The sequence below is a fragment of the Watersipora subatra genome, chromosome 9 (genome assembly GCF_963576615.1).
Source record: "Watersipora subatra chromosome 9, tzWatSuba1.1, whole genome shotgun sequence".
NCBI classification, from domain to species: domain Eukaryota; kingdom Metazoa; phylum Bryozoa; class Gymnolaemata; order Cheilostomatida; family Watersiporidae; genus Watersipora; species Watersipora subatra.
Window position 1 is genome coordinate 32980813 of NC_088716.1, and position 16623 is coordinate 32997435.

The 16623-nt window shown below is 38.4% G+C and overlaps 1 protein-coding gene across 1 annotated transcript in view; it reads right to left on the bottom strand.

Annotated features, from left to right (window-relative positions):
- The window catches only part of LOC137404606 (phospholipid scramblase 2-like), a 36769-nt gene that overhangs the window by 1855 nt on the left and 18291 nt on the right, over window positions 1-16623 (bottom strand). Inside the window, exons 4-7 of the mRNA XM_068090826.1 lie at window positions 15220-15374; window positions 13210-13340; window positions 5424-5544; window positions 452-613 (exon numbers count right to left, since the gene is read on the bottom strand). Coding sequence (XP_067946927.1) covers window positions 452-613; window positions 5424-5544; window positions 13210-13340; window positions 15220-15374 — 569 coding nt within the window. The remainder of the gene's footprint in view (window positions 1-451; window positions 614-5423; window positions 5545-13209; window positions 13341-15219; window positions 15375-16623) is intronic.

Genomic DNA, 16623 nt, shown 5'->3' on the forward strand with positions numbered 1-16623 from the left:
TTGATATGTGAGATTAGAAACGCGTGGTAGTAATGGAGTTGCGTGGGCCTCTGGCTCTATGTTTCCTAATGCATTATTAAAGACCATGGCACAAGATCTTTATACTGTAAATAGTGTGTAGGCCATGATATCCAGACGATTGCCAGATAAAAAATATGTCATCTGAAGGCTAACCATATGCTTGTTAGATCCATCTATAAGTCATTATAATTATTGCCAAGTTGATCACAAATCATTAAAAGCAGCCCGCGGAGGACAACTCCACGTTTATTGAGATACGTAAGCCGAAACATTTTCGTTACTTTACCCAGCTGTCCAACGAGAGGTAAAACACCAGCTTGCCTTGTCACAGTTTCAACTATGTATGAAACTACCAAGATTTGGAATTTTATATATCACAATTTTTTTATATACATTATGATTGTTTATAAAATGACAGATTATGGCTTACGATGAGAAAGAGGGCTCCAACCATGTTGGCCTTCATCTTCACATCGAGGTCCATAGGGAATGTTATGCCAAAGTTATCGGCAGCAGTGAAATACTCTCGTACGAACCCTGACCATTGTTTGCTGATTTTGCCAACTTCATGCTGCATATCAGGGGAGTAGACCTAGAAAAGGCAACACTTACACGTATGTCTCTTTAGAATTTGGGCCACTCGTCATGCCATAGTGGCTGCTACTTTGCACTGGCTGGTGATGTAATATAGAATTTGTGGAACAGAAGTGGTTTTCATTTCTTATCTGACAGCCAATCCAAGTAGAAGAAGCCATAATCAGCCCTCAATGGCTAATAACAAAATTTTGCTTGGCTAGTTCTCAATGAGGATTGACCAGCTAGAGCAAACAGACTTGAAGCCTTTAAATGTTATCAATTTTGACTGACTAGTTTTAAGTTTTAACTAAAATGGCTGCAGTTATTGCAAGCTAGGATCTCCTTTATATCTACTTAAGAATCTTGATCTATATATATAAATGTTAAACTCCGTCGTTCGGTTTGTCCAGCTATAGCTATTAAAATCTAGGAATTAAAGTTCCACATTGTGCTGGCGATAACCAAACCAATTAAAGATGTAGTTGCGTCAAAAATGAAATTAGGACCCATAAAAGGCTAAAACATCAGCTACAATTTGATGCCATTTTTGTCGTTGTAGACCAACCCTGTCCAGAGATATATGCGTTTGAATGAGGCCCTCTTTTAAAAAGCTCACGTTCCAGCGGGTGCCTATTTCGTGACGTCACAAGCAAGGTATCTGAAACGAAACCACGAGCAATAAATATGAGGTCGATTCGTTAGCCAATCATGCGTGCGAAATTTTTATATAGGCCGTAATAAATGTTATCACTCGTAAAACGCGTTGTCTGTGATCTCGAAGATTCTCATCGCTAGAGAATTCATTCTCATCGTTACTGATTCAACGCGTTTCAACAATTACTAAGTTATACATAGTTTTAAAATGGCTTCAAGTTCGAGCGACCGCTACTCAGAGTTATCTGAGCAACTTTTAGTAAAAGATTAGAGTAGACAGCCTATGGCCAAAGCTGACAGGCGTCAGCAGCGTTTTGCTAAAGAAGAAGACAGAATGGAGGTAAATTAACTTAGAGTCTTCTATACTTTAGTAAATGTAATATTTTTTATAGTCATAAATACATATACTAATTAATAAAATGATAATTCTTTGCTATCTCCAATCATCGTTTCATAGCTTATCTGCCGTTTTACCTAGCTATAATATTTTTTTCGAATTTTCTTTGGTAAATTAGAGTCATGATTACAAATTATTTTCACTCGTAGGAAGTGGGTAAAATCGATTGATCATTGCAAATCTTTAATTTCCAGAACCAAAGCTTTGAATCGTTGGCTTGGCGTACTTGTGCCTTTATTAAATGTTTATTCGTTTTTAAAATTACACTCGCAATCTATTTAACTCCCAATTTGGAAGCTGTCAATAGATACGCTTTAGAATGACATATCTATGAATGACATATTTATTGCATCTACTTTGTTTACATTTACTTGTTTTACTGATTACAGAATGTTTATGTCGTCCCACCAGCCGAAGAAGCTTTGTCATTGTGTGGAAACTGCCATAAAGGAGAAAGCGATACTTGAATGCGTGCTGGATGATGTTTTGTTTGAGTTTGTTGCAGTAGATGAATTTGTCTTATTGTATCAACTAATACTATGTGAGTGGCCACGACTTGATGAATATTTTTAATAAAAGCTTTATGCCGAGATGAAAAATATTTTTGCTTGTAAAAATTATATAATAAAATAATATTGTTGAAGATAATGCAAAACATGATTTGCAGAACATTGTAGTGAATCGGATATGGTATATGGGTGTCCGCAGAACTGGAGAATGTGAGTTCAAATCCAGTTTGCAGCAGACTTCTCATCCTTAAAACTCTATCCCTGTCTATATTCTTTTCAAAGAGGTGGATTGCTTATTTCAATTATTTAGCATTCGGTAAGAATACTAGTAAGAAACTAGTACGTAGGCAATAGGTAATAGGCGACATAATGTGGGCGGGGCTTATGGGAGGCTGTATATCGTTTATATAGGTAGCTGCAGAACTGTGCTGATACAAAGACCGCGTTCTACATAAAGTGACTAGACAGAGTTACCGTAGACCGGTAGAATTGGTAGTCGGTACCCAAATGTTTACACAACATTTGGAGAAAGTGAGTAGAACAAACTTTCAATTTTCGTTATTTGAGGCCTTTTAAACATTCATAATAATGCATCTGTAGCAGGATTTAAAATTTTATTCTAGCCAACACGAGCAAATACAAAATAAGATATATGCCAATAGAGCCGCGTAAGACTAGACTTTTATCGCAAATAGCCGATGTGAATACGAGAGATAGAGAGAGGTTGCCAAACGCGTGACATCATTTTTGGCGAGGCTGGGCACGTTTTTGTGGCCTGAGCGTTTTTACAGTGATCAGATTTTTTCGGTTTTAATCTTCAAATATCTTGGCAATGCGATCGCGGAACACAACAAACAACATGTCAACTAATAGAGAAAAAAAAATGCTTTCTTTTAAGATCAACTTAAATTTTGACGCAACTACATCTTTAAGCTATGCTAGATGCAATGAATTCATTGGGCGATATGAGTCATTATGTCTGTTAAAATGACACTACGCAATGTCACTGAAGCTCGCTCTTATATCACTATGTTTCCATGATGCGCAGTGCTTCGGAGTTGCGCTATCTCCGAATCATGGAAACGGCGTCTTCGCACTGAAATCACTGCGCACTGATCAGTGCGAAACCAGTGCAAATTCGCAGCAAGGAAACAGCGACTGCACAGTGGCTGCGCATAGCTCTCATGCCGTGGAGACGGATTCTTCGAGAGCCATAAACTAGTACAAAGGTTGTCCTGCTAATCTTGTTTTTTTACTATTCTTCCGATCTTCTTTCACCTAAATTTAATTATGGCCTGCATTCACGAGGGTGATGAGGTGATTACTTTCCTGGACTTTGTTATCGATGCCAACACTTTTCGAAAAATAGGTGGCAAGTCCTAAATTAACGTTTAAATAATATATTACTTAAAAATACTTATTAAAAATATATTATTATGTAAAAATTGTGTCAAGGTTTGTAAAACCTTGTGAATGTTTATTGTAAATAAAAGTATAATGACGACAGAAGCATTAATAGACCGTTTATGACGTTCGGTATCCGTGATCGATTCTATTTCTCCATCAGGCGATTCGATTTATACAATTTCTCTTCTCTGGCTAATTTGCGGTATTTGCTGAAAACCACTGCCCAGCATGGAAACGTACAATCCCCTCGACTTCGGAGGGGGCTGCTTCGCAGTACTGCGCACCATGGAAACATAGTGTATGTAAGTCTAGCAATAGGGATAGTAGCTTACTCATATTAGTCATTGGCAATGTGCCAGTCTAATGGCGGGAGGCAGGCAACTACATTACCTGCCACTGTTTATCAGCCGTTCTTAATAACCGTGCAACGTCAGACATTCAATACGGGCAATTCAGACGGGCAATAACATCAAAAATTGAGTGCCACATTTAACAAAAGACATTCCTTATAATCATTTCTCGATACTTTCTTAAGTCCTCATTGAATCCTGACATTGAGAGCCACTTCCTCCATGTCAGGGTCACACTGAACCATTGGACCGCTAGCTGTCTCAGCTCGACATTTCTGCACTTCTGACTGAATTGCTAGCGATTAAAACTGGTCAATGTAAAATAAAAAGTTTGACCACTATTCACTTAATAAGCAGTGTCGGACCAACTCCGGAAGGGAGGAATTAATAGAAGTCAACCCCTAAAACTGATGAGCGATCTTAACAAGATTCAATTGGACCACAACTTACTATCTTTTACATTTTAGTTATTTCTTCCTTTACGTTAAATAGAGCTGTAAAGTATACGATTAATACACAAAGTATTTTTTAAAGAACAATGATGAAAATATTTTTCTTTTGTATTTGAAATAAAAATCGATAATTCCTATCAGAGAAATATTCTTTTTGTAGCTGGTAAATATTGTTTAGTTAGCTGTTAGCATTAGCTTTGATGCCTGTTGCTAACTAGCAGCGTGTAGTATAAAACTGTTTGAGGGCACTTCAATACGATGAGACACCGCAATACGATGAGACACCGTAATACGATGAGACACCGCAATACGATGAGACACCGTAATACGATGAGACACCGTAATACGATGAGACACCGTAATACGATGAGACACTGTAATACGATGAGACACCATAATACGATGAGACACCGCAATACGATGAGACACCGCAATACGATGAGACACTGTAATGCGATGAGACACCGTAATGCAATGAGACACTGTCATACGATGAGAAATTGTAATACCATTAGATACTCTATGCAATACCACGAGGTACCATGACATGATCCGAGGCTATGATTAAATGAAGCATGATAATAAAATATTTTGATATGCCATGACTAAGCATGGTGGTAACCAATCAAGGTCATGATACAAATCAAGGTCATGATATAACCTGTAGCAATTTTAAGAAATTAATAATAGGCATCCTGCGAGGGTGGCCGTATTACTTGTTGATGTCTGAATGGGACAAAGTAACATAATTGGTCAATTCGACCCAAAACTATCGACCAGAAGCTTCAACTGCATTGATACATGATTGATCCAATCTGTGTAGAATTTACATATCAGTGAATTTTGTGATGAACAGATTCCAAATTCTGCTCTCATGTGCTGGAAGAAATGATCGAACAAAGTTTAATATTTGATCATTGATAATAGGACAGCGCCTCACCCATAGAGTTAGAAGATAACTGTATGTATGGCTTCACCTAACTTAACAAGCCGAGTAACGGCATAGGAATAATAATATAAGTGCTATTTTGAATGAAAGCCAAAGGCAAATGCATACCTTGAAGGAAACGTCCTGAGTACAACAGGGACCTTGGCAGATGCACACAGGACCCTCAATGATGAAGACAACATTGTCACTGGCATCCAATATTTGGTACTTGGGAGCCAAGCAGCTCTGCCTGCAATGTCACCTCGCTCTTACAAGAATGTATCAGAACAACGCAGAAGGTTCGTCCATCTCAAACATAACTTCTACGATTATGATGCGGATTTTAACAGGAATAAGAGGTTAACAGCAGACTGGATTAACATTTGTGTAATATTATTATTATTATTTCGATAATTAAATAATTGGATTAAGCATGCTTTACAAAGCAAGCTTTTTTCCCATCAATTTTTATCAGATTTTAAAAAGAAAAACCTGAATTTCATGTGAACAGCAGAGAAAGATAATCACAAGCCAATCTAAAAATATTAAACATTGAAATTCATTCACTTGTTAGCATGAGAACCAGTTAAAATGAAAAACTTCTGCGTGTAACAAAAAGCAATAAAGCAGAAGATGCGAAGTTTCGTTTTTTAAGATTATCAAAAATAATATGATAGTCTCCTATAACCTGACGACCATTAGGCCAGCAGTTGTTAGATTGAACATAGTTCACTTAGCCCAAGTTTTACATGAATTACTCAAATTCCACTTGAATTATCAAGAAGGATTCACGTATTGTTTGTTCCCTCAATTGAGCAGGCTCACAAGTACACCCTTAAGGGGTCTACTTGTGAGCCTGCTCAATTTATTTCGGTTCGGCTAAGCCACATGCCACACGGCATCCGAAGTCACTTCGCTTCCTAGATATCATACCTATGGAGACAGGACACTGTTTCATTGGTAGTTTTTATGTATTTGAGCTAAATAATTCTATTGTAAACAAAAAACTTTGAGGAACAATTATTAATTATAATTACGCAGCAGATTTATCAGAAGATCGTTCAGCTGCTCAAAATAAATCACTCGATACAAAGATTTTGCAAACCCTTCCCATCAACATGATTATATTTTTATTAACATATGAATGTTTTTCTATGCTGAGTACATAAAAAACAAAAACAGTCTTTATCTTAGTACTGTGGTTTTACATGAATAAATCAGTCAACGATACTTCATCAGGATGAGTATGACACATTACTTCTATTCTACACATAGATATAGTAAACCCTAGATATGCGAATAATCAAAACAAGTGAGGCCTATAATTAGCATGACTCAACGTCATGGTGATGTGCAAAGCGAATCAGCTGATCTATTAACTCCTATTGACGTAGCACTAAAAACTGCTCAATTTTTCCATAGTTTGTGCATCTGAGACTGCATACTTTATTGAAAATATGTAAAACTTATATGCAGTAATACTTCAACTTACAAGTGCCCTAACGTACGAGAAACTTGAGGTACGAGCCAGCTTTTAAGCAAGTTTTAGCACTAAAATACGAGCCATGTTTGAGATACGAGCACATGAGACAGTTGCCAAGTATGTCGGAGGTGTTTTATGAGAACAGCATCACTCTGTATTTTCAACTGCTCAGATTATACTTTTGTACCATGTTTACCATGTGAAAAATAGACATTCGGACAAGTTGCCTAGCGGTCGTGCATTAACCCTTGGTGACAACACCTGTGTTCGTCCTGATCGCAACACGTTGGAAGGGCGACAAAGGCAAACGTCCTTAGATAGGTTTCTCTTAAAACGGCCGGCTGGTCGTGAGAGCGAAACAAAAGAAAAATTAGCAAACCAGCGAGAAACTTAAAACTATGAACGCCGAAGAAACTTTAATTACGTTAAGTTAAAGATTAAAGTTTGCTTCTAAGTTTGTCTTTTACGACTTGGATAAAATCTAAATTTATCAAAGTCAACTGTTGTAATGAAGGATAACTTATCTCTCCCTCTCTGGCAAATGCTAGCGTTAGCCGCTATTTTATGTATTTGATTTTACATTTTAATTAATCACATTTCCTTGCATTATTTTTATTTGTTGTTTTTTGAAAGCATGTGGTAAGTTAGGACAATAACCAACATGTTCGTTCTGTTACAATATATTGTTTTGAGTGTTTTATATGCATTTTCAGAGTATGAAAACCTATCAATATGTATTTAATTGTTCTATATATAAATAAATTGCACCAACATGCGAGTAAATTGACATACGAGCTCAGTCTCTGAACGCATTAAGCTCGTAAGTCGAAGTATGACTGTAATGACTTTGGATGAGAAAGGCAAGAACCTTACACACATGGTAATGAATAATACCAATGATTTAGAAGCTTCTATATTATTGATAATACAAAGAGTGACCAAATAGAAATTAAACTAATAACAAACTAATGAATCAAATGAGGTTTAGAAGCAGTTACGCTGGACCACTGTATTAAACACCCATTAGACATAACTGAAAATAACTAGACCAGATAGTTTTTGTCTAAGGTTGGTTGAACTAGATTCCTGCTTTGAAGCGGCATAGTGTTTTCTGATTTTAGTATAGCGATTTAATATAGTTTTGAGTAGACTGTTGGCATGCACTGTACATGTAAAACCTTGATGGAGGTTATGTAATACGACATATATGTTACTGTCTGTGATGTTACTTGTTTAAAAGCTCTCTGTGTGATACCACAGCTCTCCATGTGTGAACGTAGGCACTTTTCTGCAGCAATTCATATTCGGCCTATCAATCTGGTCACCAATCCTCCTCTGTTTTTAACTGAGATTAGGGTTATGTCATCACTATTTCTACTTCCCACTACTTCGACATCGGTCAAAAACTTGATACGCTCATCACATTTGAGTTAGAAAAAAAATCCTCATCACCGAACTCCTCATCTTCACCTTCCTCAGCTTTTGTCTCTTCTTTCTTTTTCTTTCTAGCCAGAGAATGTAGCAGGAGTTGGCCAGTTTTTTTCAGCCCTGCTCACATCCAGATCAATACAGTTAACATTGGGACATGGTGTGAAATCTGCTTTTATGAACAGTGCTCCAAGTGCAGATCTAAAGCACTGCAGATCCGGATTATTGTTTTAGCCACCCTTAGATCGTATTGTGGAAAACAGAATCTCAATGTGATCCTGGTTGATCTTAAAGGTTAGGAAGTAGTTGATGTAAGGGTAGTTGCTGAAAAGATATTGAGCAATGTCATGTACAGATTTGGCTGCTGACTCAAAACCAATGACGAAATGATGATGATTTTCCTATTATTTTCCACTAGCAGCTTTCAGCTTGGTGTCTTTAATCGGCATAGATAGCTTATGATATTGTTGAGAACTTCTTGTTTTGAGTTGAAGTTCTGTTTTGTTATGGGCAATTCAGGATATACGGATACCTGGGGTGTTGTAGTCTCTTCTGATGACATTTCACTAAGAATTTGGTCTTATTGTTATGTTTATGACTTAAAAACTAGCATGCCAAGCGTGATTCCACTACTAAACTTATTGCTCAATTGAAGGCTTTGATGCTGTGATGCACATCACTACGACGTAACGTCGTGAAAACAACAGCCAATTATAGGCCTCACTTTTGCTCCATTGTATTGATAGCTATTCGCCAATCTAGGGTTTACTATATCTATGATTCTACACAAAAGAAAACCACAACCATCCTCTTGCATTTATGAAAACTTAAGTGCAACATCTTTCGTTTATGCAACACCATCACAAGTCCGTGTGAGCCTTGTCGTAAATTGCTTCATGTTGATTATTTAACGAAATAAAAGTATCGTGCCATTTCTTTTTTAACTTTGCTCACGTAGGGGAAGACGGGGCAAGTTGGGTCAAGGGGCATGTTGGGTCAGGCCATTTTCTGAAAATCTGTAATGCTGTGAAACTAAATAATTAGGTCAAGAGGTGAAGGTCAAACTGAGATCACTTCCTGTGATTACAATCAACACTTTCAAAAAGGGAGTGAATTATTAGCAAATATCAATATTTTGGCCTTATTTGACAACCTGTTCACTAAAGCAGTACACTAAAATTTTGTCATAAAAGTTGGGGATACAATGCTGATGTTTTGTGTTGTGGATGCTTGCGTAGTTTCCTAAAATTTGATGGATTATAAACTTGCTAAATTAATTTCTTCAGACAAAGAAAACATGTTTTACAAAATGGCGGCCAATGGGGCAAGTTGGGTCAAAATTTTGGGGCTAGTTGGGTCAGTGACCCAACTTACCCCAATTGACCTAAGATGGTATAAAATATGAATTTATCATTGCAGATCATGGTACGGAGCAGAAACAGATGTACAAAAAGAGGATCTACAGTGTCTCAGTTAGAGAAGGCAGCTAATAAAGTCACCACACTGAAATGCTCAGTGAGAGAAGCTAGCAAAACATTTGGAATACCCAGAACATCACTACAGCACTGCATTAATCAATCTGCCAGTCAACCTGCTACAGTTACAATTGGATATCAAGGTGTTGCTCAAGCACATATGGTCTTTACCAATGCACAAGAGAAAGAAATAGCTAACCACATCAGAGCTTTTGATGACCAATTCTATGGACTTACTGCTGAGCAGTGCAAAAAGCTCGCCTACAGTTATGCAAAATCTACCATCACAAACATCCCTTCATCTTGGACTAGAAACAAAGCAGCAGGTGAAGAATTTATTACAAGATACAATTAGTATAAGTTAGAATAGAACATGGTTAATTGAACTGAACCCAACCACTATTATATTTAGGCCTATATTATTATATTATTGTGTTAAGTGTTGTATACCATTAAATTATTCTTAGGTGCTGACTGGTTTGAGAAGTGTAAACTCCGGAATCGACTCACGGTGAGAAAGCCAGAAGCAACGTCGCTGGCTAGGCAAACCGCGTTCAACAGAGCCGTGGTATCCGAGTTCTACAGGAAACTAGAAGACGTTTATACAAGGTTCAAGTCATTATTGTATTTATTTCTATTGCGGTTACTAATGTTATAGCAGATTAGTTGTCACCAAGTTATTAGTAGCAAAACTGGACAAATATTGTTTCAATCTGTTTTAGGTATGAATTTTCACCCAAGGACATTTACAACATGGATGAGAGTGGATTTACTACAGTTCAAAACCCGAGTAAAGTTATCAGCACGAAAGGGAAAAAGCAGATTGGGGCAACCACTTCGCTGGAACAAGGCGAACTGACCACTTTAGCATGCACAATCAATGCTTTGGGTAACGCTCTGCCTCCTTTCTACATATTCAAACGGGTGAGATGGAATGAAGCGTTTCTCAATGGGACTCCTGTAGGCTCAAATGGTACAGCCTCAAAGTCTGCATGGGTGACAATCGAAATACTTGTACAATTATACTTACCATTTTTTATCAAGCATGTCCGATGCACCTGCGAAAAACCAGTTCTGCTGATACTCGATAATCACTGCTCACACATTTTTCTCGAATCTGTAACTCTTTGAAAAGAATCAGGAGTTGTTCTGCTCACCTTGCCACCCCACACATCACACCGATTACAGCCTCTGGATAGAACGGTTTTCGGTCCGATGAAAACATATTTTACCAGGGCAATGGATAACTTTATGAAAACGTATCCGACCAGAGGCATAAGAATACAAGACATTGGTGCACTAACTGAGCGAGCATTCGGGCAAAGCATGACTGTTGCCAACATAACATCAGGCTTTCGTTCTACTGGTATATTTCCGCTAAACACGGATGCATTTTCCGACGCCGACTATGTTCCAGCCGATGTAACGGATAGACCACAAACAGTGGTCAATGAGCAAGTTGATCCGACTTTAGCTGAGTCAAGTACATCACAGACTCTAATCGAGAAACCAAGCATGCCTAGTAAATCTCGGGCTCTAATTGATGAACCAAGCACGCCTAGCACTTGAAATTCTCTGTCACTGGTGGAGGTTACTTCTAAGCAGCCTGTTGCCCCTCAGGGTATTTCTAGTTCACCGGTGGTGGCGGCGGCTACCTCTAAGCAGCCTGGAACCCCTCAGGGTATTCTTCCCCTGCCAAAAGCTGCTCTACGAAAAGATGGAGCTACCAGAAGAAAGCGAGTAAAGACAGCGATTCTGACAGATACACCAGAGAAAGAGAGAATAGAGCAAGAACAAGCGGACAGGTTAAATAAGACCAAGAAACAACCTAGGCCTAAACACAAGAAACCAGAATCCAGTAGTGAAGATGATGAGCAGAGTGGATTAGCTGTGCTAGATACAGACAGCGATTCACCATCTGAAGAGGAAACACAAGAACCAGATGTACCAGATGTAGTAGTAAAAGGGGCATTTGTGGTGGTAAAATACCAAGAGAAACGTTCGACCATAGGCTATGTCAGGATGGTTGTTGGCAAGGATGATGGTGATTAGAGTGGACTTTTACAAGAAAACTCCACAGGGCACATTCTCTAAACCATTACAGCCAGACATCACCGGTGGAGACTGAGCAAATTGTCAGTGTTGGGGGCGCCTCTTTCAACTGGAACAACTGTTCGAGCATTAGGTTGTGTCAGCTTTGGCAATAAGCTGGATGGAATGGGCTTTGAGTTGCGTTAGACATCTTTATGTTATATTAAGTACTAATAATAGCCCCGAGTAGATTTACTTTACTTCTTTTGTTCATGTATATACTTTGCTATTAGTAGTTAGTGCCCATATTCATGCACATGTCTGAACTCAAATCTTACCTACATTGGTCATTTTGAACCTCTGTCACAAGTGTATTTTTTGAAACCATTATGCTGTTAGTTACTTGACCTAATAAACTTAAAAAAGCTTAATTGATATGTTAGATATCATGGCAATAACATGGTGACCCAACTTGCCCCATGTGTGGGGTAAGTTGGGTCAGGAGAAAGGTTTTCCGGTATCATTTGTGACTGATTAACTATTGGCATTGCATCAACAAGAAATTGGGCTATTGCATAAAACATGTTAATCTATCTCTACAACAAAAAGTTTGAATCTCTGATACTTATTTTGGCCACAAGATTCAAAAAACCAATTTTTGACCCAACTTGCCCCGTCTTCCTCTACTTAAGGAAAAATGTGATGCGTGCTCGCTAGAATTTTAATCAGCTAATAAGAGCAAGGGTTCGTCCACGAAATTTCGAGCGGGACCGAAATGGTTCGTTTCGGCCAGAAATGTCTTTGGTCGAACAGTTTACAACTGACAGCGACGTCGTTTTGTGTCGTTTAGTTTGTTTCGGCTCTCTATGACCACTCCTTCAGCGTACAAGTAGTCTAAGCATACCTCAATCACCACAGCTAGTACAGGCATGCCAGGCTAACACAGGCATGTCAGGCTAGTACAGGCATGTCAGGCTAGTACAGGCATATCAACTACTGCAAACGCTTCAAGCTCCTATATTTCAGCTTGAATAAGCAAACAATTTTCCGACTGGAATGCAATGATGACGAAAGTTGAACCAAAATGAAACCCACCCTGATAGCAAACAATCATTTTGGGAGTGTACCATTACTCACAGAGAAATTGATGATAGTTTTAGCGTGTTGAGCTTTGATTTCAGCTGCTGAATTCGTGTACATACAAACGATAGAAAAATCATAAAACTGCCACAGACCAGGTGTAGTCATGTAGTCCGTCATTTGTACAGACTTATATATTTATTTTATGATCAAACTAATAGATTTTGCTCTGTAAACTATTTCACTGGCATTAATTTGCCTGTCGTGCTCAAGGACCACATCAAATAATGACCGCATCTTCGGCTGTGACCAAAGAGAAGTGATTCTAGGTGTATTTTAAAAAACAAACTCATCGGACGAGGAAAGCCCATCATGCCACAGTTATTGCGGACAAATATGGGTGTCTAGTCGTACTTACGCCTGCCTCACAGAGCCAATGATGTTGCCGACCGGTGCTTCCACAGTGACAACCATGGCACAGCAGTCAGCCGAGGCACACCAGTTGCAACCAGCACAGCATTTGAACTCCCTGTTCACCTTCATCACCTCCTAGAAAACCATATATAAAATAACCTACAAATCTATCTATACTCAACAGTTTACCCAATAACAAATATAGCAAAATTCATTTATTTTGTGAGACGCGAATATGTGCGGAATTACGCATCACTGATTTGGTACAGCAGAACCCGCTTGATTCCCTAAACCATGAGAAGTAGGTACATATAGTAATCACTAGCTAGTTCAACGTGAGTTCATATGAGAAACAGGTACATACAATAATCACTAGCTAGTACAACATGAGTTCATATGAGAAACAGGTACATATAGTAATCACTAGCTAGTTCAACGTGAGTTCATATGAGAAACAGGTACATATAGTAATCACTAGCTAGTTCAACATGAGTTCATATGAAAAACTGGTACATACAGTAATCACTAGCTACTACAACATGAGTTCATATGAGAAACAGGTACATACAGTAATCACTAGCTAGTACAACATGAGTTCATATGAGAAACTGGTACATATAGTAATCATTAGCTAGTACAACATGAGTTCATATGAGAAACAGGTACATACAATAATCACTAGCTAGTTCAACATAAGTTCATATGAGAAATAGGTACATACAGTAATCACTAGCTAGTACAACATGAGTTCATATGAGAAACAGGTACATATAGTAATCACTAGCTAGTACAACATGAGTTCATATGAGAAACTGGTACATACAGTAATCACTAGCTAGTACAACATGAGTTCATATGAGAAAGAGGTACATACAGTAATCACTAGCTAGTACAACATGAGTTCATATGAGAAAGAGGTACATACAGTAATCACTAGCTAGTACAACATGAGTTCATATGAGAAACAGGTACATATAGTAATCACTAGCTAGTTCAACATGAGTTCATATGAAAAACTGGTACATACAGTAATCACTAGCTAGTACAACATGAGTTCATATGAGAAACAGGTACATACAGTAATCACTAGCTAGTACAACATGAGTTCATATGAGAAACAGGTACATACAGTAATCACTAGCTAGTACAACATGAGTTCATATGAGAAACTGGTACATATAGTAATCACTAGCTAGTACAACATGAGTTCATATGAGAAACAGGTACATACAGGTGACTCGCAACTAGTGACACGCAACTAGTGACACGCAACTAATGACTCGCAACTAGTGACACGCGACTAGTGACTCACAACTAGTGACTCGCAATTAGTGACACACAACTAATGACTCGCAACTAGTGACTCGCAACTAGTGACACACAACTAGTGACTCGCAACTAGTGACTCACAACTAATGACACGCAACTAGTGACACGCAACTAGTGACACACAACTAATGACTCGCAACTCGTGACACGCAACTAGTGACACGCAACTAGTGACTCGCAACTAGTGACACACAACTAATGACTCGCAACTCGTGACACGCAACTCGTGACACGCAACTAGTGACACGCAACTAGTGACACGCGACTAGTGACACACAACTAGTGACACAGAATTAATGACTCGCAACTAGTGACACACAACTAATGACTCGCAACTCGTGACTCGCAACTAGTGACTCGCCAGTTCTGGTACACGCAAGAAGGCCAGGGTGCTCACTGCTCAGGGGAATTCCGGAAATAATTTTTCTTACACTGTAGATTCATCGGTGTGTATAACATCAGTTTTATACACACAGCAATTAAGCATGTTCCCATATTGGCCACCAGCAACCACAAATCGCTCGCTAAACTATCGCAATGATACGATAGTTTACAGATGTGAGTACTGCCAGTTGCTCCAGGCGGTCGGCGCAAAAGTTGAGCGCTGTTTACCTTTTGCGGGAAACCGCCGACAAAATTTTCCAAAGCATTGTGAAGGCGAGGCTTATCTAGGGCACTAACCAACCTGTCCCATGTTGTCAGTGATATGCATAACAAAACCCCTCTGCGGTCCACAGCACTGTCGGTGACACGTTTCAGATTCTTCTGCTGCAAAGAAGACCTGCTGACCGAGTGAATTTTTGATAGCGTATCTGTTGGAGGTTTCCCAGTTGACAAAAACTAAAAAGAGTGTAGGAGTTGATAAAGGCAAACGACTTTGCTTGAGAGGAAGAGAAGAGACAAGTGATAAAGAAGGCTATCGTGTGCACCTTTAGGTCAATAATTGCTACAGTATCAGCTGAATAAGTCATAATCCATCGTTCCATTTTAGGTTTCTATTTCAATAGTTCTGCTATTTTTTACAGAAACAAGAAGTAGCTCATTTGGATCTTTTACAGAAATGCTCTGCAGAGAGAATGGAGAGCTGGTGAAGATCAGTATGAATAGTAATTTTACATGGCGTGGGCAAAATACTGGAGAAACATCAAGTACCAACGCTAGCAGCAAATTAATGTTCTAATACTGGCGTGTGCCAGCAAAGATTGATAGTATTACTTGTATCTCTTCAAGTCATACTTGACCCTGTCCGAAAACAAATTAATTGATTTATATCAAAACAAAGATTGCTTAAAATAATATAATGCAATTAAAACTAAAAACTGTTTTAAAAATGAAATTAGTACTTGTAAACAAATACTAAAAAAAAACATTTATTACTATAATTAATTTCTATGAATGTCAAGGACAAAAAATTACACACACTTTTAGCATCTCCAATGCGCTGTGCACCAGTTTGCAGGAGGTGGAAAAGTCTATGCATGTTATAAATAAACCATTTATAGTGGCTCCACATGCCCGTGTTCGAGCAGTATTGCAAGTCAATGACATAAATACCCTACAGGATGAACTTATTCACGGAGTTATATTTCGCGAAAATTGCCATTTCATGCATATTTGCGGATTAATTTATTCGCGGCTGAAAACTGCTACTCTCTATGAAGAGTTAACTCTATTACGTCTACCAATAGAGTTAACCCTACGCATGCGCGCATTGCGTGTTTCGTTTTCTATTTAGCTTACAACTACGGGTGGATCGTGCTGAGGCGGGACAGCTAAGCTATAAATTTTTTGCTGCGTTCAGAGGTTTTTACGAATATTCACAGATTTGGAGGCCTTCGATGAACCAAAAATTTGCGGTAAGTGATGAGTTTTTTCAAAACCATTTACTAAATTAGTTGAATTTTACTTTGGTTCTTCGGTAAAACGCAATATTTATTTTTTCCATCCCTACCGCTTCACTATTTGTTTTAGTGTGAGAGAGAGAGATTTTTCATCATACACGCAAGCACAATGACTGCAAGGGTGGTATATGTCATTCTTAGAAGATCACCAATCATTCAGGGAGGTATGGAAATTGAGGTAGAAGCGA